Source organism: Pleurodeles waltl, chromosome 3_1 (genome assembly GCF_031143425.1).
Source record: "Pleurodeles waltl isolate 20211129_DDA chromosome 3_1, aPleWal1.hap1.20221129, whole genome shotgun sequence".
Lineage (NCBI taxonomy): Eukaryota > Metazoa > Chordata > Amphibia > Caudata > Salamandridae > Pleurodeles > Pleurodeles waltl.
The window spans coordinates 1,690,679,285-1,690,704,538 of NC_090440.1; the positions used below are offsets into that span (position 1 = coordinate 1,690,679,285).

Below are 25,254 nucleotides of genomic sequence, written 5' to 3' on the forward strand. Positions count from 1 at the left end.
TAAACTATTACCCGCTGTATGTTTCCGGAATAGTTCAATTGTAATATTCTGTTCCTTAATCTTAATCAGAATATCCAAAAATTCGATGGAGGAACTACTCATATTGCAGGTCAAACCAATATTCAAATCATTTTTATTCAATTTGTCCACAAACTGAGTAGCCTCTTCTTTTGTTCTTTTCCAAATAATGAAAAGGTCATCAATGTATCTAAGCCAAAGGATTGCCTGATTGGCTTCTGGGTATAATTCTTCATTTTTAAAAATAGTCTCCTCCCACCAGCCAAGAAAAAGGCAAGCAAAACTTGGAGCGAAGCATGTACCCATAGCATTCCCAAGGGTCTGTTGATACAAAATCCCGTTAAACAAAAATAAATTGTTAGTTAGACAGTATTTGATCATATCTAGTATCATCTCAGTATGGGCCAGATATTTCAACCATCTAGCACGCAGAAAGTGTTTACATGCAGTAATATCCTTGTCATGATATATAATGGTGTACAACGAGTTGACATCCAACGTCAACAACAAAAAGTCATCTTCCCAGACAATACCCTCCAATTTGCCTAAAAAGTCCTTTGTATCACGGACATACGAGGGTAAATTGATAACAAATTCCCTTAGGAAATTATCAACATATTTAGAGACATTTTCAAGCACACTACCACACGAGGATACAATTGGGCGTCCCGGAGGATTGCTTTCATTTTTGTGGATTTTAGGAAGTATGTACAAGATAGGCAGTTTAGGGAAGTCTCTTTTAAAAAAACAATATTCCTCCCATACTAATAGGCCTCTATCTTTCCATTCCATCAATAGCTGCCAAATTCCAGTGACACTGTTAACATATGCCTCCTTAGTAGTAACCTTGTAAAATACTGTGTTGTTCAATTGACGCATAACTTCCTCAATATATCTTTGTTTGTCCATCAATACTATATTACCGCCTTTATCAGCAGGACAGACAACAGTATCCTTGTCTTCAGCCAACCTAGAAATAAAGGATCTCTGTGAATGTGTCAAATTCTGATTGCATCTCGGTTTGAACCAAGTTTTATGACAAAATTTCATTAAATCCTTAACCACCATGTCATAAAATGTATCGATGTTGTCATGATTCATATTGGGGAAAAATGTGGATTTAGGTTTAAAACCAGTTGGAACCGATAAATCATAAGTAATATTTAACTCATCAAGGATTTGGTAAACATTATTAGTTACATTAGGGTTTAAATCATTTTTTTCTAGTTCATACAATGTTATTAAAGAATCAACATCACCAATACTCAGCACATCCTGCCTATCAGATGTCAGGGGACGAATATCCCCCGCCTCTGATGGATTTTTTAATTTAAACCATTTCTTCAATTTCAATTTTCTAATGAATTTATAGAAATCAATCCTAGTCTCTGCATAATTGAAGCGCTCAGGGGGGCAAAAAGAGAGACCTAGACATAATGTCAATTTGTCGCTCTCAGACAAAGCAAAATTCGATAAATTAACAATAGTTTTATTCACCATGGTGTTATCCATTATATCTGCGAGTTGGAGCTTCTTGTTATTTTTCCCACTTGCCCCATGTTGTAATCGGTTCTTGTTGTGATTTCTAAGTCTTTCGCGCCTCTTCTTGGTCCGCCCCGTCTTCCTCTTCGGCCCGATATCCTGCCCTTGTGATTTGAAGTCTGTCCCTGTTGGTTCTTGGAAATTTGCCTGCCATGACGCAGCAGGCGATATTCGTCTAAAAAAGTTGCTGGTTTGTTGGTAATTTCCTCAATAGATTTTTCACTTTCTGAAGAACTCGGGGTATCAGACTCCCTTGTGCTTTCTACATCACTCTCAGAGATAGATTGTCCTTCTTGTAATGGGTGATTTATTGGAGGTGACTTATACAGATGATCAAATTTCCTACTAAAAGTTAGGATTCTTCCACTCTCATAATCAACTAAATCTCTATGTAGCTTCTGTTGTTTTTTAGACTTAATATCCTCCTCGTATTTCTTTAGTCTCAAGTTCATGGCTTCCAAGAATTTAGATATTTGATCCTTTTCAGGTCTCAAGTCAAGGTCATCTCTCATTTTTTTAATGTCCTCTAATAGAACTTTTCGATCGTGCCAGGCATATTTAATAAGGATTTCAAGCATGTATCTTGAGCTAATGGTGGAATTTGCTGCCCATTCTCTCAGCATCTCTGGATTGGGAGTCTCGTAGGAAGGGGTGAAAAAAATTCGTAAACCCCTAGGGACCATTTGTTGGTCCTCATAGTTTTGTAAAGATGTAGCTTCCCACCATTTGGATAATTCAGCTTTACACATTTTCTCCAATTTGTACAGTAAAGTCTTTAGGTCATTATTACTCTCTGGACCATAATTGTGAGAGTTTTTTTTAATAACATCTGTAGAGAACAATGCCAGTGCCGCCAATCGTTTCTCGTTTTCAATTTCATCATTCATTCTCCAAAACAAGAAAAAACAGAAAAACTACAAAAATATATTTAATCACAGAAAAATAGGAAAGAAAAAGGAGGAAAATAAAAAGACTATCCAGAACACCTGAAACCCCCAGAAAAATTCCTGGTTCCCCTTTCTTTTCAGAAAGAAATATGAATTCTATTATGTAATAACACTGTTTCCTGATGTGTTTGTTCCCCCTTTAACAGATTATAAAATAATGAATTTATGGAAAAATATGTATTTAGGAAAAGTTGTGGAACTGCAAATGATGGTTTTTAATCATATCGTTTATATTTGGGGTATTAATTTATTATATAAATGTATTTATTATTAGTTTTGGTTGTATAATGGTAATTGCAAAGTAGTTGTGGTTTGGTTTTTACTTAATTCACAGGGTGATAGTCCTATTTTTATGTTTAATTTAGGAGGGTATTTAAAAGGTATCTTATTGGTGATACTTATCACGTGACCAAGGCTGCTGTGTCAGTCGAAACGCGTTGTGTATGGATTAAACTGATTTTTCTTGCTCCTGAAACCTGAGTGTGCGAATACTATTTCTCTCTTTTTGCTTCATATATATATATATATATATATGTATATATATATATATATATATATAACCATGAGACTGGTTCTTCTCCCTCATCAAGTACAATACTGATCTGGACTATATATGTATATATATTATCTAGTGGCGGTTGCCACTAGGTACTTATAGTTACGACCTAGTATCTATAGAAAAAGTGTTTTTTGACTTGCCTAAATCTTTGGCGCCACTTGACAAATCCTAAAAAGCAAAAAAAAAATTGGTGCAGATCTGCTGAAAATTGTTTTACAAAGCAAGGGCAGGCTTCGGCACTTGTTTTGTAAACTATAACTGCTAATTACCCCACAAATTACAGTGTCGCTTAGGCTCTCACTATTCTAATGAGACTACTGGATTTTGAGCGGCAGAATCGCCTGTGGGGTGGGAGACGGAGTCTGACCCACTACAGGTGACACCTGTCGCCCTAATCCAGGTTTTGCTCTGGCTAACTAGCTGTTCCTCATCTCTACCCAAGAGCAGGGAGGATTGGGCAGCCAAGAGCATGACATAATTGATTTCTCAGGGAACCGTGGTCACTCAGGTCTCATCCGTTTCTCTCAGTTACATTAGTCTCACAGACACAATGACAAACAGAAGCAGTATAAGTTTCAATAAGATTTTAATGAAGCGACTGCATCTTAGGTAGCAAAGCATGTGCTGCAATAACCAGGACGATACAGCATGACAAGATTAAAATGGTGACAAGAAGAGTAAAGCATAGAAATAAGGCTACCATATTGTCACTAGAGTCAATAGAATAATTCCTACCTAGGCCATAATAGAGCACAGCGTGCTAAGCTCTAATTCTGCCCTTCAGGTTCCCCTGGGAAGACATCATACCTGGGCAAAATGCCTGAAGTCTGCATAAGCAGCTGTAGCGAAGCGTTCAGCAATCAGCATACAGTCGTGTTTCTCTGGTTGGAATCTCCCTCTAACATGTAAGGGACAGGGAAGTGTTTTTATAATAAAACAGCTAGGCCCGTATTTATACTTTTTTTGCGCCGCATTTGCGTCGTTTTTTGACGCAAAAACGGCGCAAACTTGCAAAATGCCATTGTATTTTGTAGGTTTGCGCCGTTTTGCGCCAAAAAGCGGCGCAAATGCGGCGCTAAAAAAAGTATAAATACGGGCCCTAATGTTCTGAGAAAATGACTCTACGTAAGGATGTGTGTTTTTCTATGAATGTCAGAGACAAAACTTGTACCACGTTCACAGGCCACCTAACTTATGTCAGCCTTGAAAGAAGCACAGAGTGAACAAGAATGGCTTGTTTAGGAACGTAGTGCTGGCCTAGGCAAAAATAGCTAGATAGAGAGAAATAAAACAAGACCGCAAAAGTGGCTATTGTAAGAATAATAAAACTAAGCTTAATAAAATATAGCTAGGTTAAAGTGCACAGCGGCATGCCTAGTATGCTAAAATAACATGCATGGATCTATAACTAAAATGGCTACACAACCACAACACTCATGACATCTTTGATAACATAATTAATAATATCAATGTAATATTTGGAGTCACATTTTTTATTCAAAAACTTGAGATAACTCAGGTGAATTTCTGTGGTTTTGTATGTTTAAAATGTGAGCCTAATTCTACCTTCCCTGCAACCTATGTTTTTTTAAGTGAATTTCTATGTTTTTTTAATCCTATTTCCTAACCTTTGTTTTTTTTTAGTGAATATATATATATATATATATATATATATATATATATATATATATAGTGGTGGTTGCCACAAGGTAGGTAGTTATAGTTAGGATCTAGTTTGTACAGAAAAAGTGTTTTTTGACTTTTCTTTGGCGTCCGGTGATGAACCTTCACAAAATTTCCACCAAAATGTGATGCTCACTTCAGCTGCTGTCTAGAAAGTTTTGGGTTGATCCGTCAAGTGGGGCTGAGAAAAAGGGGGTGGGGGTACCCACAACGTGTTTTCCCAATGGTAATTTCCATAGGGAATTTGAACACGACTACAGCCCGAAACTTTGGATGGAATTACACCAAATTTGGCAGAAAGGTGGCTCTTGGTCCAGAAAGCACCCTTTTTGGTATTTGGTGTAAATCTGTTCAGTAGTTTTTGAGACATTTAAATCAAATCAAATTTGCATATCTGGGCTGAGCCTAAGCACAGATCTCATGGTGAGATCTAATTAGCTGCCTGCACTTCAACCAGGAAGTGTTGGCAGCCATCTTGGGACCAATATACATGATAGCACCCCACTGAAATGCCTTGAACTGTAAGGCAGGTTTTGAGGGACACAAAAAGGATAACGTTTAAAAGGTGATACATTTTAGTTACAATGTAAATCATTTGTTGATGGTACCATACTAACTTTGGGAGTTGTGGTGTGTTCTAAGCTTATTTTACCCTGCTAGGATTTCTTGATTCATGTTTAGGAGAAAATGGTTTTCTCGTGATTTTACCACAGAGCTTATGGAAGGTGCTTCAGAAGTTAAAAATGAGAACATATTTTCTGTAAATTTACACTATCTTTTTTAGCTTTATGAGAATGAAGTCGGACATTCACAGTAAAACATGTCCTTCCAACAGGAGCAGCCTCTCAGTTTATCCCCCTGTGTTGTACTGCATCTTCCCAGAGTGTTCTTAAGAACACTTAGGCCCATATTTATACTTTTTTAGCACTGCATTTGCGTCATTTTTTGACACAAAAGTGGCTCAAACTTGCAAAATACAATTGTATTTTGTAAGTTTGCGCCGTTTTTGTATCAAAAAGCGGCGAGAATGCGGCGGTAAGAAATTATAAATATGGGCCCTAGAGCGCTAAAATACTTATGTATTACAAACGTTTTGCACACCTGAAGCCATCTTGATTGAATCAAACTGGTAAAATTAAAAACATTTAATTTAGAAAGAAGGAACAATATAAGGTGGTTAATTTTGTCACAGAAATTATGATTGGTGCTGTAGAAAAATTAGGACACGTTTTAATTGCGTTCTAAAATATCTTCCTGTTGTACTTCCAACAGGAGCAGCCTGTCAATTGGTTACCTTGTGTTCTACTGCAGCCTCCCCGACTGTTCTAAAGAACAACGAAAGTTTTGTGCTGTGGAAACAAATTAGCATGTTAAGTAAGTTCTCATATATCCTTCTCTTCTATTCATTAAAACATTCTGGGGGTTATTATAACTTTGGAGGAGGTGTTAATCCGTCCCAAAAGTGACGGTAAAGTGACGGATATACCACCAGCCGTATTACGAGTTCCATAGGATATAATGGACTCGTAATAAGGCTGGTGGTATATCCGTCACTTTACCATCCCTTTTGGGACGGATTAACACCTCCTCCAAAGTTGTAATAACCCCCTCTGACTTGCGGACTGAAACATGCACTTTCAACACCAGCAGCAGACTGACAGTTAACTCCCTGGTGATCAGCAGCTTACACTGTTCTAATGAGCAACTAGAGTGCAAACATTCTGAATTTGTGCCAAAAGTGTGCCACATCTGAATGCCATCTTGATGGAATCGTAGTGGAAAACTGAAAGGATTTTCTACTAAGAATACTGAAGTAAATAAGCAAATTAGGGAGCTGGGCCCTGCATCCAACCCCCTCCCCTCCATGCACTGCAATGGGCATCTTACTTTATGCTAAAAAAAAAAAACACAGACATTCACTGAAAACTCAAAGGTAACAGGGACATTATAGTTACGCTCAGATTTTACATGCACAAACCCATAGAAATCTGGCTGTTATAGTTAGGTATTTTAAGTAACTATAACCCATGCCCTAAGGTAAGTATAACTTGCACCATGCACTGAAATTACACCAAGATATTACATCACTCATGACATCTTCTTTGACATCTTTGATAATATCACTGTAAAATTTGCAGTTAAAAATATTGATGAGAAAACTGTGTTTGGTGAGGGTGCAAGTTATAGTTACCTTAGGGCACGAGTTACAGTTACTCGAAATAACTCTTACTATAGCAGGTGATTTTTTAGAGATGTTATAGTTCACTTCTGAATTTACTCGCACAAAACCATATAAATTCAGCAGTTTTAGTTTGAGTTGTTTCAAGTAACTATAAGTAGTGCCCTAAGGTAACTAAAACTGTGGCCAGGCTCTGAAGCCAACCCCATAACAAACCAACCCTGTGCCAATTAGAATAAGAAACATGTTCTGACAAACTGAACAAAAAGTATTTGACAAGTACAAAGAGTGAGATCACCTTTCTGTAAGTACTTTAAATATTTGAAGTTGAAAAGAATTTAAAGTTCAGAAATGACAACTGACACACCTGGACTGGAACCCTAAACCTTCTGTATGAGGGTCTGAGAACTTAGCCACCAGGTCACAGGTGACTTATTACTATGCAGTCTCCAGACATCTCCATAACGTTCAATCCAAAGATGGTGATGGGAAAAAGACGTAAATGTTCCATCACTAGGAATGTTTAACATTCAAAACATGAGTAAATAAACAGACACACTGCCATGGGATACCAGGATTTGAACCTTCAACCTACTGAGTGAATTTCCTAAAGCTTTACCAGTAGGCCATAGGTGACTCTGTTCTGCTGTGCTTTAAAAGCTAACTATAACATTCCAACTAAACATCTTGATAATCTTGTTGATAATTGTAGTTCTTGTATATCCCAGATCTGCACTGTAGTTGCTGAGGCAAAAGAACCATTCCAGGTCAGAAGGAACAGTCTCATGGTGGTTAGCATCTGAACAGTAAGAACACACTTCAAGCACACAGGGGAATCACAGTATAGTAACCTAGAAGAGAGTCAGACATTCACAAACGTAGGGGAATTCTGGAGTGTAAGGACACACAAGAATAACCCTTCACAGAGGTATGGAAGGATTAGAATTGCCACACTCATTGGGAGGATAATGTTAAACCTATTGCAGGTTTAACAGTGCAAATTTATCAAGAAGGGTGAGAACAGTTTCCCTAACCAGTTATTAGATGAATGGGACATATTCCATCCCAGAATTAGCAGCCCAGGAGAATTAGACAGGGGTACTCATAAAGGAGCCCCCTTTACCTTTACATGTTGCCCCTGGTGAACGGAACCACTGGGCTGCTGAGCACCAAGGTTCAAAACATACATGCAAGCATGAACTTACTCATTATCTGAAGTAATGGAAAAAGGAGCACAGAACGTGTTGCACCATTTATCATTAGAACATCCTCATATATAAAGGTGTGCAACTAACCTAAAAAAATAACAAAGCCTCTTCAAAATAGTGTGTTTTCCTAACATGGAAGATTTTCACCTTAGTACATCAGATTATATCACTGCATTGAGTGGCAATTATTAGAAGTGATAGTTTTCCAAACATGAACTTAAAAACATTCATGCCAATCTCCCAGGTCTATCAACAATGTCATTAGTGAACCATAAGGCAAGTCAGTTGTCACGACTATTCTCTATGTAGCCTAAGTTGTTAACCCGTTGGCAGCCAAGGACGTAACAATTACGTCCTTGGACTGGCTCACGGGGAGGGCTAGCGCTCCCCCTATGAGCCTAGCCTCGGCGCCCTCACTGCAGGGATGGAAGGCGTATCGATTCCCCTTCCACCCTGCCCTCTCCTGCCCCCGTGGCATTTGATGACATCAGCGCACGATTGTGCGCTGACCTCAGAGGCCTGCCCCTCGATCGGAGGAGAAATGCTTGTGCATTTCTCCTCCGATCACGTGGAGGGGCCGAGAAAGGCATCAAAGGAAATGAAAGGCATTTCCTTTCCTTTGATGTCGGGCAGCAGAAATGCCCACTAGACACCAGGGATTTATTTTTTTCAGGTAATTGACATGAGGGGAGTAGCCCCTTGGGCAAGGGCCTCTCCCATGGGGGTCAAATTATTTTTAGGCCATTTCTGCCTCACCTGGGGCAGATCGCCCTAATGTAATTAGGCTGATCTGCTCCCGGCGGGGGGGGAACCCCCTAGACACCTGGATAAATTTTTTTATTTGTATTTTTATATGTGGGGAGCGACCCCTTAGGCAAGGGCTGCTCCCCAGGGGGCCAAATTTTTTTTTTGCTATTTCTGCCCCCGGGGAGGGGGGTCAGAAACCCCCTAGACATCAGGGAAAATTTCTTTTTGTTTATTTTTTTTTTTTATATGTGGGAAGCAACCCCTTAGTGTGTGTGTATGAGTGTGTTTTGTTTGGAGGGGGGCAGCCCCTTGGGAAAAGGTCTCTCCCCATGGGGGCACATTACTGTTGGCCATATCTGCCCCAAAGGGGGCAGATTGGCCTATAGAAAGCCACCAGAGACCAGGGAATATTTGTTTTCCAAAATAAGAGGGTGGGGGTATGACCATACCCCCACCCCAAATAAATGGGGCCAAAGGTGCTCTGCTGACTAGTGGGTAGATGGGACAATTACCCCCTATCCACACCCCGGGGGGCAGAAAGTTTACTAAAGAAAGGGAATTTTAAAAAAAACATAAAATAGTGGGGTGGGGCTACCAACCAGTATGGGCCTGGTTATGCCCCCATCCCAACTGAAGGGGGTAACAGTCTTTCATCTCTCCACCCGCACATTAAAACATCTTATCCCACGAAAAGAAAGAGGACATTTGACTATTTGGGGTTTTGGTTTTACATTTGGGCCATGAGAGCTTGGCTGACTCTCAAAATCGTCCCACTTGGAACGGTGAGGGCTGCACTTTTTGGACTTTGGGACGCTGCCATGTAGAAAAATCAACAAGACCTAGACACATCTGAAAACTAAAAATCTGGGTGATTCCAGGGTGGTGTGCTTCACATGCACCCTGCACCATTTTCTTACTCACAATGTCCTGCAAACCTCCAACTTTGCTGGAAATCACACATTTTTCCCACATTTTTGAGACAGAAACTTCCAGAATCTGCAGGAATCTACAAATTTCCTGCTACTCAGCATTGCCTCATCTATACCAATCATAATTCTGCTGCACTTGTCAGCCTCAAAATGTTTTTTTTCCAAACTGCCCTTCTGAACCCGCTTTGGTTCTCCCTCAATTTCACCATGTGTTTGGCTCTTCCCTGTCATAGGCACTTGGCCCACCTACACAAGTGAGGTATCATTTTTACCGGGAGACAGAGGGGAACGTTGGGTGGTAGCAAATTTGTTTCGTTGCGGTGACCCTACACAGAAATGTGGGGAAAATTTGATTTTTTAGCTAAATTTGAGGTATACTGAGGATTCTGGTAAAGAAAACATTGGGGGATCCTCGCAAGTCACACCTCCCTGGACTCCCTCGGGTGTCTAGTTTTCAGAAATGTCTGGATTTGGTAGGTTTCCCTAGATGGCTGCTGAGCCCAGGACCAAAAATGCAGGTGCCCCCCGGAAAAACAGGTAGTTTTGTTTTTGATGTGTCAACATAGTGTTTTGGGGCACTTCCATTTACGGGCACTAGGCTTACCCACACAAGTGAGGTACCATTTTTATCAGGAGACTTGGGGAACACTGGGTGGAACGAAATTTGTGGCTTCTCTCAGATTCCAAAACTTTCTGTCACCAAAATGTGAGGAAAAAGTGGTGTTTTCAGCCAAATTTTGAGGTTTGCAAAGGATTCTGGGTAACAGAACCTGGTGAGAGCCCCACAAGTCACCCCATCTTGGTTTCCCCTAGTTGTCTAGTTTTAAAAAATGTGCATGTTTGGTAGGTTTCCCTAGGTGCCGGCTAAGCTAGAGACCAAAATCCACAGCTAGGCACTTTGCAAAAAACAGACCTGTTTAATTTGGGAAAATGTAATGTGTCCACGTTGTGTTTTGGGGAATTTCCTGTCGCGGGCGCTAGCCCTACCCACACAAGTGAGGTATCATTTTTATCGGGAGACTTGGGGGAACGCTGGGTGGAAGGAAATTTGTGGCTCCTCTCAGATTCCAGGACTTTCTGCCACAGAAATGTGAGGAACATGTGTTTTTTTAGCCAAATTTTGAGGTTTGCAAAGGATTCTGGGTAACAGAACCTTGTCCGAGCCCCGCAAGTCACCCCTCCTTGGATTCCCCTAGGTCTCTACTTTTCAGAAATGCACAGGTTTGGTAGGTTTCCCTAGGTGCCGGCTGAGCTAGAGGCCAAAATCTACAGGTAGGCACTTCGCAAAAAACACCTCTGTTTTCTTTCAAAAATTTGGATGTGTCCACGTTGCGCTTTGGGGCGTTTCCTGTCTTGGGCGCTAGGCCTACCCACACAAGTGAGGTATCATTTTTATCGGGAGACTTGGGGGAATGCTGGGTGGAAGAAAATTTGTGGCTCCTCTCAGAATCCAGAACTCTCTGCCACAGAAATGTGAGGAACATGTGTTTTTGTAGCCAAATTTCAATGTTTGCAAAGGATTCTGGGTAACAGAACCTGGTCCGAGTCCCGCAAGTCACCCCATCTTGGATTCCCCTAGGTCTCTAGTTTACAGAAATGCACAGGTTTGGTAGGTTTCCCTAGGTGCCGGCTGAGCTAGAGGCCAAAATCTACAGGTAGTCACTTCGCAAAAAACACCTCTGTTTTCTTTCAAAAATTTGGATGTGTCCACGTTGCGCTTTGGGGCGTTTCCTGTCGCGGGCGCTAGGCCTACCCACACAAGTGAGGTATCATTTTTATCGGGAGACTTGGGGGAATGCTGGGTGGAAGAAAAATTGTGGCTCCTCTCAGATTCCAGAACTTTCTGCCACAGAAATGTGAGGAACATGTGTTTTTTTAGCCAAATTTTGAGGTTTGCAAAGGATTCTGGGTAACAGAACCTGGTCCGAGCCCCGCTAGTCACCCCTCCTTGGATTCCCCTAGGTCTCTAGTTTTCAGAAATGCACAGGTTTGGTAGGTTTCCTTAGGTGCCGGCTGAGCTAGAGGCCAAACTCTACAGGTAGGCACTTCGCAAAAAACACCTCTGTTTTCTTTCAAAAATTTGGATGTGTCCACGTTGCGCTTTGGGGCGTTTCCTGTCGCGGGCGCTAGGCCTACCCACACAAGTGAGGTATCATTTTTATCGGGAGACTTGGGGGAACATAGATTAGCAAAACAAGTGTTATTGCCCCTTGTCTTTCTCTACATTTTTTCCTTCCAAATATAGGAGAGTGTGTAAAAAAGACATCTATTTGAGAAATGCCCTGTAATTCACATGCTGGTATGGTCACCCCGGAATTCAGATATGTGCAAATAACCACTGCTCCTCAACACCTTTTCTTGTGCCCTTTTTGGAAATACAAAGGTTTTCTTGATAGCAATTTTTTACTCTTTATATTTCAGCAAATGAATTGCTGTATACCCGGTATAGAATGAAAACGCACTGCAGGGTGCAGCTCATTTATTGGCTCTGGGTTCCTCGGGTTCTTGATGTTCCTACAAGCCCTATATATCCCCGGAACCAGAGGAGTCCAGCAGACGTAACGGTATATTGTTTTCGATAATCTGACATTGCAGGGAAAAGTTACAGAGTAAAACGTAGAGAAAAATTTATGTTTTTTTCACCTCAATTTAAATATTTTTCTTTTTCAGTTGTTATTTTCTGTAGGAAACCCTTGTAGGATCTACACAAATGACCCCTTGCTGAATTCAGAATTGTGTCTACTTTTCGGAAATGTTTAGGTTTCTGGGATCCAGCATTGGTTTCATGCCCATTTCTGTCACTGACTGGAAGGAGGCTGAAAGCACAAAAAATTGCAAAAATGGGGTATGTCCCAGTAAAATGCCAAAATTGTGTTGAAAAATTGGGTTTTCTGATTCAAGTCTGCCTGTTCCTGAAAGCTGGGAAGCTGCTGAGTTTAGCACCACAAACCCTTTGTTGATGCGATTTTCAGGGGAAAAACCACAAGCCTTCTTCTGCAGCCACTTTTTCCAATTTTTTTGAAAAAAACGATATGTTCCCTGTATTTTGGCCAATTTCTTGGCCTCCTTCAGGGGAACCCACAAAGTCTGGGTACCTCTAGAATCCCTAGGATGTTGGAAAAAAAGGACGCAAATTTGGCTTGGTTAGTTTATGTGGACAAAAAGTTATGAGGGCCTAAGCGCGAACTGCCCCAAATAGGCAAAAAAAGGCCTGGCACAGGAGGGGGAAAAGGCCTGGCAGCGAAGGGGTTAAAATAAATAGCACTTATACAACCACTTTGTCTCTGTGTAATCTGACCCATCAACCGTGAGGGAGATTAGTGATGTTTGCCTCATGTCAATGGCCATAGAATGTCAATACAACTGCCTTGAAAGATTGTGGGCTGATAACTATGCACTGGGGTTTGGATTATACCATCATCTGCCGTTCCTGAGGGTTAATTCTGAAGTAAATAGAACAATTACAGTATAATGCTGTGTTGGACAGAATAAGTCTGCTTCAAGGGATGTCTAAGCAGAAAATCAATGTCTTCAAATTTTTCTTCTAGACAATCTTTAGGTTTGTGACATTTTACTCTAAAATTGTATCACACACACACCATACAGCAGGAATGGATGTGTATGAGTGTACGGACAAATAAGTAACCTGGCAGTACAATGTAGGAAATGATAAGTGTGAGTTATGTATACTATACTACATAAGATTATACCATCACTCACCTTATCAGGGTTCACATGAACATCAGGCAGTAGGCAGACGTACCACAGTGTCCCAGAGACAAAATCTGGTCTCAAAGTATGACAGACTGAAAACATACATCCAAACTTAAGAACACATTGGGAACCATAGTAACCTTGAGTGGTGGGTGCAATGGATGGCAGCTCAATTGGGATTTGGATGCAGGATGGAACACAAATGCAAATACTAAATTGACACTGTTCACCCATGCCAAGTCCCTGATCCCCAAGCATATGACACATACTGTAAAGGAGTACCTAAATATTTATTTAACTGTTAAAAAGCATAATAAAACTAGGGGAAACACCTTAACTGACCTAACCTATCCTAACTACATATTACCCACAACTGGCCCTAACTACCCCAAGCTAAATCTACTTATCACATTTAACTAAACACTCTAAACATTAACCTCCCCCACCCTCCTTATATGACGGACACACGGAGGACAACATATACTAACCGAAACACATACTATTTTATCCTAAACAATTATATATTTTTTTAAAAATATTTTTTGTATTTTTTTATTTTTTAATACACAAAAACCCCAACATTATCCCCCACCCACCCACAAAAAAAATACACATGTAAAAATATCATACCCTCCAACCCCCAACCCACTTATACTAACTAAGCTAACAGCCTATTCTAACCTAACACTAAACCCCCTAAACCCACTAAATATAAGAACCAGGAATGAGGAGGTAGGGGAGGGAATAATGGCTGAGGGTCCAACAGTTATAAGTTTGGCCTCCGCAGGATCTTTTTTACCCCACGCACTCTCCTGTTAATCTGGGACACCTCCTGCTGCAGCCTGTCCATTCTGCGCAACATCCGTTGCATGTCAGGTTGAATGTTCCTAAATTCAACATTGTCAATGACTGCAGCAGGGGTGGTCTATGTGCCAATTGTGGAGGTTTGTGCTGTTTCAGGTGCCATGCTTGGAGGGGGAGGTGCTGGGGCTGCTGTCAGTGGTCCAGGAGCAGATGATGTTGAGGGACCTGCAGTAGTGACTGTCATCCTTGGTGCCACTTAGGTCGGAGTGTTGGTGCTGGTGGTGGTGGCTGTTGTGGAAAGGGATGGGCCCCCATGGGCAAATGCCCTCCAGACCCCTGTGGCTCTCTCATGGCGATAACGCCGTGGCATGTGGCGGAACCCGGACTCAACATCCAAAATGTGACGGTAACGCATCGCCCTCCTCTGGAATTCGCGGATCTGATTGGCATTCATATTGGCTGCTGTTAAAAAAGGGGAAGCCAAACATTAGATATAGCTACTGATGATATTTAAAACATTAATCAAAATTAGCTTAATCAGGCCAAATCACAGTACAGAGCACAGATTGTCCCTGAGGAAGTACATGCCAACGCAGCCTATACATGTCCTATCTAACAGCACAGCAATGCCCAAAAAGATGTGTACCCACGTAAACGATTTAAGCATCATTGTTCTGCCATTAGTCACATAACAAATGCTGCAAGTCCTCCACATGTGACAGGCCAACTAATGACTATCTTCTGGATGACAATCAAGGGCCACAAGATCTGTGATTTGTAAATGGAATTGCCAGGATGGTATGCAGTTGCTAATCATGAGTGGGTATCCTAGGTTGGAACAAATGAATTTCTGAATTACATGTCTGTGTACTATACTTGGTTCTTCACACCTAGGTACACATATTTCATTACCCTAAGCCTGTGCTTCAGGGGGGGATGGACATGCAACACATACTTTCAAACATCAAGGACAGCCAGGAAGCTTTAGACAGCTGTCCATGGGTTTAGTCAGCCCACCACAGGTAAGGAGGGTGTCCAACTAGGATAGACACAAACATTGTACAATCACATCCACATTTATGTTCCTAATTGCGGACAATTGTCAACATCATTTGATATCATCGATACCTGTCCTACAACAAGCACATAGATGCAAGCACCCATCTGGGCATGAGCTGCATGCACACCTATGACATTGTACTCAAGTGCCACATAAACGTAGCAGAACATGTGGAGCAACATGCTGCTAGGAAGTCAAACATACAGTCCTACATGTTCATTAGTTAACAGGGAGGCTCAAGCCTGTGGGTAATACTTCGGCATCCCTGCTCCGTGTGATTCAGGGTATGACTTGCTGACTAAATCAGGAAAATGGCTACCTCCAAATTTTTCATTACAAGAAATGTAACTACAAATGTCATCCCATTCACATGGCCATGTCTACAGCGCTGCACTACGTTCCCAAATGATGACTCTACGCCAGACTGTCCAACTCAAATATGGAGAAAAAAAGTGAAACTCCAGTCAAGTAACATATCAGATCATGTGCCAGCACATCATACCTTGTTATGTGTCCAACACACAGGAGTCAATCACACAACAGCTGCAAACACAACACAGAACTGAAATATCAACACTTAGTGCAAATCGAGCCACTTCTCCAACTGTGTAGGGGACAGGTCCACCTGTAAAGCATGGAAGGGTGAAATGTGCTCAATGTATGTGCACTGTACAACACTTTGAAGAAACAATTACTGTGTGTGACATTATATCCGATAGTCCAGCCCCTCAGGCATGATGACACTCCAACAGACATACCACTGCAAACATGTATTGACCCTGTCACTCCAGTGAGTGATACACACACATATGCACACATGCATTGGCCCTAACAATCATGTGGTGACAAACATGATTCCTCAATTGGTTGCAGATTAATTTATAGAGTGTACTCCATTTATTCATTTGTTGTTATGAGAGACAGGCAAAGCCACATTCCTGGTGCACTTCAATACCAGTCACTCAGGTATTGTGGCTTGTGCATCAAGGGATAATCAGTTACTGTGTGATGCTCATGTGGCTTGAGTTTAGCTCATGAATTATTATGCTTTTTATGGTCCATTACATGTTGGCCTATGTTGTCTGTAGGTTACATATGCTACATTGACAGTGTACCCTGAGCCAGATATGCCCCCTATGACACCATAATGGCAGGGATCCTGTGTGTTACTTGATGACAATCTGATCGGTCATTTATCTAAATTAATAGAACAAATAAATATATGCTGACAGTGTCTAATTTGGTCATCCGTGACAGAATGCATGGGCACAGGTGTAGTAATTGCACCTGACATGTGTCACCCATTGCCCTGTGTACCCATATTGGGTATTGGAATTCACAGTTACCCACATTCATCATCTTACATCATGCGAGTATACAACAAACTGACACTGTCCCATTATTGAAACAGGGTTTAGCAATGTCCTACTGTGGCAGTCTTGATGATGTAGGTTTCAATTTGTATGCACCTTGGGAATGGCAGCAGTCACAGAAATGCTGGTCTTCTGATCTTAGCATACACCCATGTCTGTGATAGCCTTCATACTGGGAAGTTAGCTATTGTACATATGCTGCACTAGATCAGCAGGGATGTGCCAAACGTAAAGTAGCAAAGTATTTGGGCACTTTATATGAATGATAGAATCGGTCAGGGGTCCCTTGCACAACATCATGCAAGTAATAAATTGTGACCCTGCATTCCAACTTCAGGTATCCAATGATGATCCAATAACTTATGAGAATTGCATGGCTATAAAGTGTCACAGATGGCAAATGCATCAGCTCTGTTCCAGCTATTGTGCCCGAGGCAAATTAAAACACACAGGAACAATGAACAGAGGGCCAGATATATTTTGTATTCCTTAATTTGTAGCATTTGCTTCATGTTTTATGCTACAGCTATGGAAAGTAGCACCAAACATTTAGATATGAGCGCGTGTGCATTACTCTGGCATCCATTTCTAATTTAATTGCGCACAAACCAAATCAAAGTATCAGCCTAAAATATTACCTGAGGTTAGGAAGAACTTTGTCCGTATGGCTAGGGATACAGTTCAGACATGTATTCCAATTAACTGGGGACCACATTAATTCCTTGTTTTAGTTTGTGAAATACATCTCTTTCCTGGTACACTCACAGACCATGAATGAAACATATGTTTGAGCTGCATTACCATCATCTATTGAGGTCAAAGCAGCACTAATCTACAAGATCAAGTTGTGTTTTGTAAGTTTGTGCAGCTGTTGCATCAACAAATGATGGTAATGTGTAGCAAATATTGTATAAATCAGGGCCACTGTATTTTTAACTTGCATTCCACATGTCCAAAAACATTGCATGCACCATTTCAACAAATCTGCTACTGTCACTACAGAGCATTTAAATGTGCACATTAGTCTGAATTGTACTCACCAACAGAGCCACCAGTCACCACAGCCAGGTGGTCCAGCATGTCTTGCTCTCCGGCAACAAGATCAGCCCAGTGATGATTGAGTTGGTGGTCATTGCGCGGTGTGTTGAAAATTCTCCTCAGATGGTACAGCACCTTGGACCACCTGAGCTTCCTCACCTCCATGTGATACCCTTGTATCACCTTGCAAACAGCCTCAATTATCAGGGGAAAGAAGTAGCACCCTAGACAAATGAATGCCCCTAGCTCCTCTTCACCCATTCTCCCCAGACGTGGCCTACCCAACATGACCGAAATAATAGTTATAGGAAAGGGTAAATAGGAAAATACAGAGAAATGAGGGAGGAAAGTGAAAGTTAAGTAACCCACAAACAGACTAACAATCCCCAAACTGACAATACCCACTACACGCTCCCAACAGTACAAAGACAAAATTAGACACCAAATATGACAAAAACACACTTACACTGAACAACTAAGACAATTACTAAAATAACAGATGACAAACAGGATGGCACACAGGAGACAAAAGCACAATTTGGACAGACAAAACTCTCAGCACAGCCACACAGTCTAGAAAAATCACAGACTGCAAAGTGAAAGTGAAAGTACACCCACTGTACCATTTCTGTGAACAGGATATCCTATTACATCACTTTGTGTCTCAAATACGGTGTGTTTTTATTATGATGCGTGAAAATTTTATGACGCTTATGGGCGTGCGTCAATTTTTTTTTATTGCAAATACTTCAAAATTCCTCCGCATTCATAGTTCTATATATATCTCATTGGTAACCAATTTCATGGGGTACAGTGTAGGAATTACCGCTCGGGCCCAATGGATGTAAAATGGCTGTGAGCGTCATTTTTCAATGCATATGCAGCAAATTTTGACGCATATGCGTCTTTTTTTACGCGTTTGCTTCAAAAACTCTGTCTTTAACTGTGTTTGTGTCATTTCTCTCAGCTTTAACGTACATGAAAGCTGTAACTGTACAGTGATAGGCTGTCTCACCTGCATTGTGTGTTCCAGTGTTTGGGCACATGTGGCAGACCACACTACTGTGGACCATAATATTCATGTTGTTGTACCGGATTAGCACTCTTAGCTGACGCAACAGCTACCCAAACATTTTGAATAAAAATTGGTAGTACCTAGTTTGAGCAGGTAGTGCTTCAATAGAGGATAGCAAGGCTATGCAACTTAATACATTCACTCATGGCCTGTGTGTTTATGTCTGTGAATTGGCTATTTCAATTGTTGTTGGGCCTCTGTGTGAACGTTACAAGACGTGCTTTCATTAATGTGCTTGTATGCATGTGTTGTACATGTGGATAATCATCAGATGCTATTCAGTGTGGAAATGAGTCAGGATAAGTGTTTGTCATACACGTAGCATCTAATGCTGTGTGAACTTCCCTGACTTTTGGGACAAAACATCTCCCATGACAAACTATGCACAGGATAGATAGAGGACGGTTGATAATGGCAATGTTACAAGAGTAAGCCATCACATGTACTGGAATGTTGGATACCACTTCCTGGTCACTTGTTTGTATACTACCCATGAATCATGCATTTCAAAATGCTATGTAGGTACAGTGTTTGTGACACAGATTCCCAAAACCAATCCAAAAATGTAATGTCACTCCACAGTTTGAGTCATATAAATGACCTATGTTTCTCTTGTGGCAGTGGAGGACCAGCAGACCAAGCTGCATGTGTTTACATATTTCCAGTAGTTAATTGTGCAAAGGTGTCCAGTTCAAATGTGTGGCCATGTCTACCCTGTGTCATTATTCTGGCATCGCAAAGCCAGGTTGTGCAGCATACAGCAGGCCACGATGATCTGGCACACCTTCTTTGGTGAGTAGTAGAGAGAACCACCTGTCATATGGAGGCACCGGAACCTGGCCTTCAGAAGGCCGAAGGTTCTTTCTATAATCCTCCTAGTTCGCCCATGTGCCTCATTGTAGCGTTCCTCTGCCCTTGTCCTGGGATTTCTCACTGGGGTTAGTAGCCATGACAGGCTGGGGTACCCAGAGTCACCTGCAAATGTTGAGGGACAACTGTTAGACACACACTAACCCGTAGGGACAACCCCAGACCCAGGCAACTATTCACAGGGTATAGGGTCCTTGTCCTCACCTATTAGCCACACACGGTGCCTCTGGAGTTGCCCCATCACATAAGGGATGCTGCTATTCCTCAGAATGTAAGCGTCATGCACTGAGCCAGGAAACTTGGCATTCACATGGGAGATGTACTGGTCGGCAAACACACCATCTGCACATTCATTGAATCGTAGCGCTTCCTGTTTCTGTACACCTGTTCACTCCTGCAGGGGGGTACCAAGGCCACATGTGTCCCATCAATGGCACCTATGATGATGGGGATATGTCCCAGGGCATAGAAGTCACCTTTCACTGTAGGCAAATCCTCCACCTGAGGGGAAACAATGTAGCTGTGTTGTGTTTCAGCAGGGCAGAAAACACTCTGGACAACAGGTTAGAGAAGATTGGCTGGGACATCCCTGATGAAATGGCCACTGTTGTTTGAAAAGGCCCACTTGCCAGGAAATGGAGTACTGACAGGACGTGCACTAGAGGGGGGATCCCTGTGGGATGGCGGATAGCTGACATCAGGTCTGGCTCCAACTGGGCACACAGTTCATGGATTGTTGCACGATCAAGTCTGTAGGTGACTATTACGTGTCTCTCTTCCGTTGTCGACAGGTCCACCAGCGGTCTGTAAACCGGAGGATGCCGCCATCTCATCACCTGCCACAGCGGACGTGCCCTATGGACGAGAACAGCGAGCAGAGAGTCAGCCAACACTGAGGTATCACAAAATGTCATTAGAACACATTTATTAATCTGCAATGTGCCTGTTACTGTGTGTATGCAAGGCGTACATAGGTGTGACGCAGTTACTATCATTGCCATGTGGCCCCCTGAAATGGCGGCTGCCTGACCTGTAAGGTGGGACAAGGGGATATGAGGTAACTGCACTGGCGTTCTACACCGTTGGGATAGGCGGTCGAAGACCGCGGTGCAATCCTGCATTGGTTAACATTTGACCCTATGGGTCAGAGGAGCCAATGACGATGTATGCCGGCGGTGACGGTACGCACCGCCGCGGACGTGACCGCCATTTTCTCTCTGTTCTCTCACTTGATACCTGACCTTCAACAGGAGAGGACCTACACTGCAAGTGCTGCTGTGACCTCAGTCTGGAAGCGACGATGGCTCATGTGTCTGGGGAAAGGGCCCCTGCCTTCACTTCGGAGGAGTTGGAGAAGTTAGTGGATAGGGTCCTCCCCCAGTACACGCTACTCAACGGTCCTCCAGACAAACAGGTGAGTACAATGTGAGCATGCTGCATGGGCAATGCCTGTTTGGAGTGGTGTGGATGGAAGATACATGGGGGGGGCTGGGACGGAGCCCTGCATGAGCGGACGGTGAGTGTCTGTGCATCAGGGCAAGGGTGGGCCAATGACTATGACGTTCTGGATGGTGAAAGATTTACCTTTTCCCCTGTACTATTCCTCTAGGTCAGAGTCCACCAGAAGAAGGATATTTGGCGCGCCATCGCCAAGGAAGTCTGGACCCTGGGGTTCCACCACAGACCGAGAACCTACTGCTGTAAAAGATGGGTGGGCATTCACCACTGGAGCAAGAAGACAACGGAAGCCCAGCTGGGGATGGTCTCCCAATGTTGGAGCGGTGCTCCCCTTTTTGTGATCTGTTCTTGTGTGCAATAGCATCATCAGGCGGAGGAGCAGTGGCACCGGAGCAGGAGGGAGCTGCATCCCACTTGGCCCTGGAGGGCGAAACAACGGAGTCTGAAGCCACCAGTGGGACTGAGGGCTAGGGGAGCTCCACGGCGGGGACAGGAGGCGACAGCAGCGACAGCCACACCTCCTCTGATGATGATGATGATGATGGACCCTCTGTGCCCCCCGCATCCACAGGTACAGCCGCCACCCCCCCTACCAGCACCGCCCTCCCAGCAGCCCCTCAGTGTGTGTCCCGTGCCCGATCACCCAGGAGGGTGGGCATCTCCTTCGCCCCAGGCATCTCAGGCCCTGCCCCAGTCAGCCCTGCTGCCCTCAGTGAGGAGGCTATTGACCTCCTGAGATCCCTCACTGTTGGGCAGTCTGCCATTCTGAATGCCATCCAGGGTGTTGAGAGGCATTTGCAACACAACAAACAAATGCATACCTGGAGGGCATTCATTCTGGCCAGGCAGCCCAACAGAGAGCATTTCAGACTCTGGCCTCAGCACTGATTGCAGCCATTGTCCCTGTGTCCAGCCTCCCCTCTCCAACCTCCTCCACCCAGACCCAATCCCCTGTACCTCAGCCTATCCCAAGCACACCACCAGACCAGCATGCACACACCTCAACACACAAAAGTGGCTCAGGCAAACATAAGCACCCCACATCCCACAGGCACTCACACAAGCATCATATCCATGCAGACATACCAACATCCACTGCCTCTACTGTGTCCCCTTCTCCACGTCTCCCTCCCTCCCAGTCTCGTTTCACACCTGCATGCACTACATCTTCAGCCACTACCTCCATCACCAGCACGTCCATCATCACACACCGCTCACGTGCACTCACCACCCCCGCTAACATTCACACATCCCCTGTGTCCTCTACCAGTATGTCTGTGAGCCCTCCTCCCAAAGTACACAAACGCAGGCACACACCCACCCAACAGCCATCCACCTCACAACAGCCTCCAGCCCATGCACCTTCACCCAAATTCAGCAGACGTACACCTCTTACAACCACTACCTCTTCCTCCACTCCCAAACCCCTTCCATCTACCCGTCCCAGTGTATCTAAAAATCTTTTTCTGGCTAACATTGACCTCTTCCCTACACCTCCCCCCCCCCGCCCGTCCCCTAGGGCCAGGCTTTCCAGGTCCCAACCCAGCATCTCAGCTACCACATCACCAGGCACAGTGGTGCCAGCAACTGCGGGCTTTTGGAGTGCGCAAACCATCAGGGCTGCCAGTGTGCCTCGGAGCGAGGGCAAGGATATTCTGTCACCTGCAAAACTTCAAAAGTTGCCCACATCCCAGAGGGAGAAGCAGAAAACACTTGCCAACAAGGGCTCCGGGAAAACGAAAGGGGATAGTGGCAAGACAGCTGCGCCACCATCCAAGGTGGGGAAGGGCTAGAAACAGAAGGGCAGGTCAGGAGAGGGCATGGTGGCACCGACTGAGGGACCAGTGTCACACTTTCTGTCCCCGTCAACGCCAACCTGTACGGCGGAGAAGACCGCCACCTGCATCGCCACTGAGCCCGCCACCAGCACCGCTGTCATTGAGCCCACCACCAGCACCGCAGTCACTGAGCCCGCCACCAGCACCACAGTCACTGAGCCCGCCACCAGCACCGCAGTCACTGAGCCCGCCACCAGCACCACCGTCACAGAGCCCGCCGCAACAGAGCCCGGCGCCAGCACCGCTGCCACAGAGCCCGCCGCCAGCACCGCTGCCACAGAGCCCGCCGCCAGCACTGCTGCCACAGAGCCTGCCGCCAGCACCGCTGCCACAGAGCCCACCGCAAGCACCGCCGCGACTGACACCACCGCAAGCACAGCCAGCGGCCCGCAACAACCTGAGCCAGTGGCACCACCCCAGACATGGCTGCCATCCCCAGTGGTCCGTCGTCCGAGGCTGGTGGTGAGTTCCAGGATCCTGGGCAGCTTCAATGATGCATCACTTTCAGTGGAGAGATACATCCACTACCTCAGTCCTTGGCAGGATGAAGCACTCTGGGCACCACGCCCCCTCCAGAACCAGTGGAGAAAGACATCCACTACCTCAGTCCTTGGCAGGATGAAGCACTCTGGGCACAAAGCCCCCTTCTGAACCAGTGGAGAAAGACATCCACTACCTCAGTCCTTGGCAGGATGAAGCACTCTGGGCACCAGGCCCCCTCCAGAACCAGTGGAGAAAGACATCCACTTGAGAGACTGTGGCTTTGCACTCCCAAGGATACAGCAGTGGGCAAACCACCCACTGGAAAGACTTGTGAGACTGTGGCTTTGCACTCCCCAGAATACATCAATGGGCATGGAGCCCCCTTGTGGAGCAGTGGCATAGTGCATTCATCAGGCTGAGGTGCCCCCCTCCCCCTTCCCCTGAGGTGCCTGTTTAATTTCGATCTGATGCCCCTGCAGTGTTCTCTCTGTTTGGTGTCAGGTATCATGTGTGGGCCTCGCCCATGCATTTTGGGCCCAGTGGTCCACGGTCAATGATTGGTGCACTATCCGGACTTGTGTAGTTGGTGTACATAATTGTATATTCTGTATTTCGAATTTTGACTTCTGGATTTTTATTGATTACAATCGTTCAACTCATTTCCTTTTGTCCTTGTGTTCTTCCAGGTGGGGCGGGGGTGTATATGTAATGTTGCAGCATGTATTTATGTGTATGGTATTGTGGGTGAGGGTGGGGATGTTGCGTGTTCTGTGTGTGTGTCACTCTCTTTTCCCTCTCCCCTCCCCTGTGTTGTAGGTGCAGTACTCACCGTGGTCGACGCCGCAGTCGTTGGAGCTCCTGATAGAGGAGCAGGAAGACCAGCGCCGGCAGTATCTGCAGTTCTAGCGCCATGGCGTCCTAGTTCCTCGTGGGGTGTGGAGAGGTGAGTGATTTTCCCTTCTGTGTACTGTTTCCGCCATGTTTTTGTTCACGTTGGTTCCACCCCGGAAAAGGTGGCGGATTGGCATCTTGTGATAGGGTGGGCTGTACATGGTCTTCCGCCTGTCTGTTGGCGGTGTCCACCACGCTGTTTGTATCTACTGCCATGGCGGTCAGAGTGTTAAAGTGGCAGTCTATGTTGGCGGTTCCCGCCGTGGTCGTGATTCAATTTTTTTTTCCGCCGGACAGTTGCCGGTATTACCATCGGTTTAACACCGACCGCCAGGGTTGTAATAAGGGCCTATGTGTTTCTCTTATTCCAGAAAAATACATTTTGCACATTTGTCCCTACTGATAGAATATTTTTATCTAGAATTTATAGCAAATTTACCATTCTTACTATGCAGGTGAACGTTGGCTGTTAGCAAATTGGTCAATTTGCATCAGACTCCAACCTGTGTTATCTTGTACCCAAAATATTCCACATACCTGGCAAAAGGAAGAGCGGCCCCCCACAGTCTCCAGTCCAGTGCCCATCCTCTGCCTGTAGAGCAGAGTAGAAAAGCATGCCATTCTGAGCTGCATCCAGAGCAGAGTAAGCCTGTGGCAAGTCCTTGAAGTATTGTGTCTGGAAAACATATCAGATGGGAAAGGAGTATTTTTAGCAGAGCAGTATCTATCTTACAATGAGAACAGAAATACTCCACCTGCGGTAGAGCACAACTTTTAGAAGAACAGTGGTTCTTAGAGATAACCTTTCACCCTGCCGCTTTTTCATGATGGAGCTCTG

The 25,254-nt window shown here is 44.1% G+C and overlaps 1 protein-coding gene across 1 annotated transcript in view; it reads right to left on the reverse strand.

Moving 5' to 3' along the window:
- The window catches only part of LOC138283405 (lanosterol synthase-like), a 204,966-nt gene that overhangs the window by 161,904 nt on the left and 17,808 nt on the right, over nucleotides 1-25,254 (reverse strand). The window contains exon 2 of the mRNA XM_069221371.1: nucleotides 24,954-25,092. Coding sequence (XP_069077472.1) covers nucleotides 24,954-25,092 — 139 coding nt within the window. The remainder of the gene's footprint in view (nucleotides 1-24,953; nucleotides 25,093-25,254) is intronic.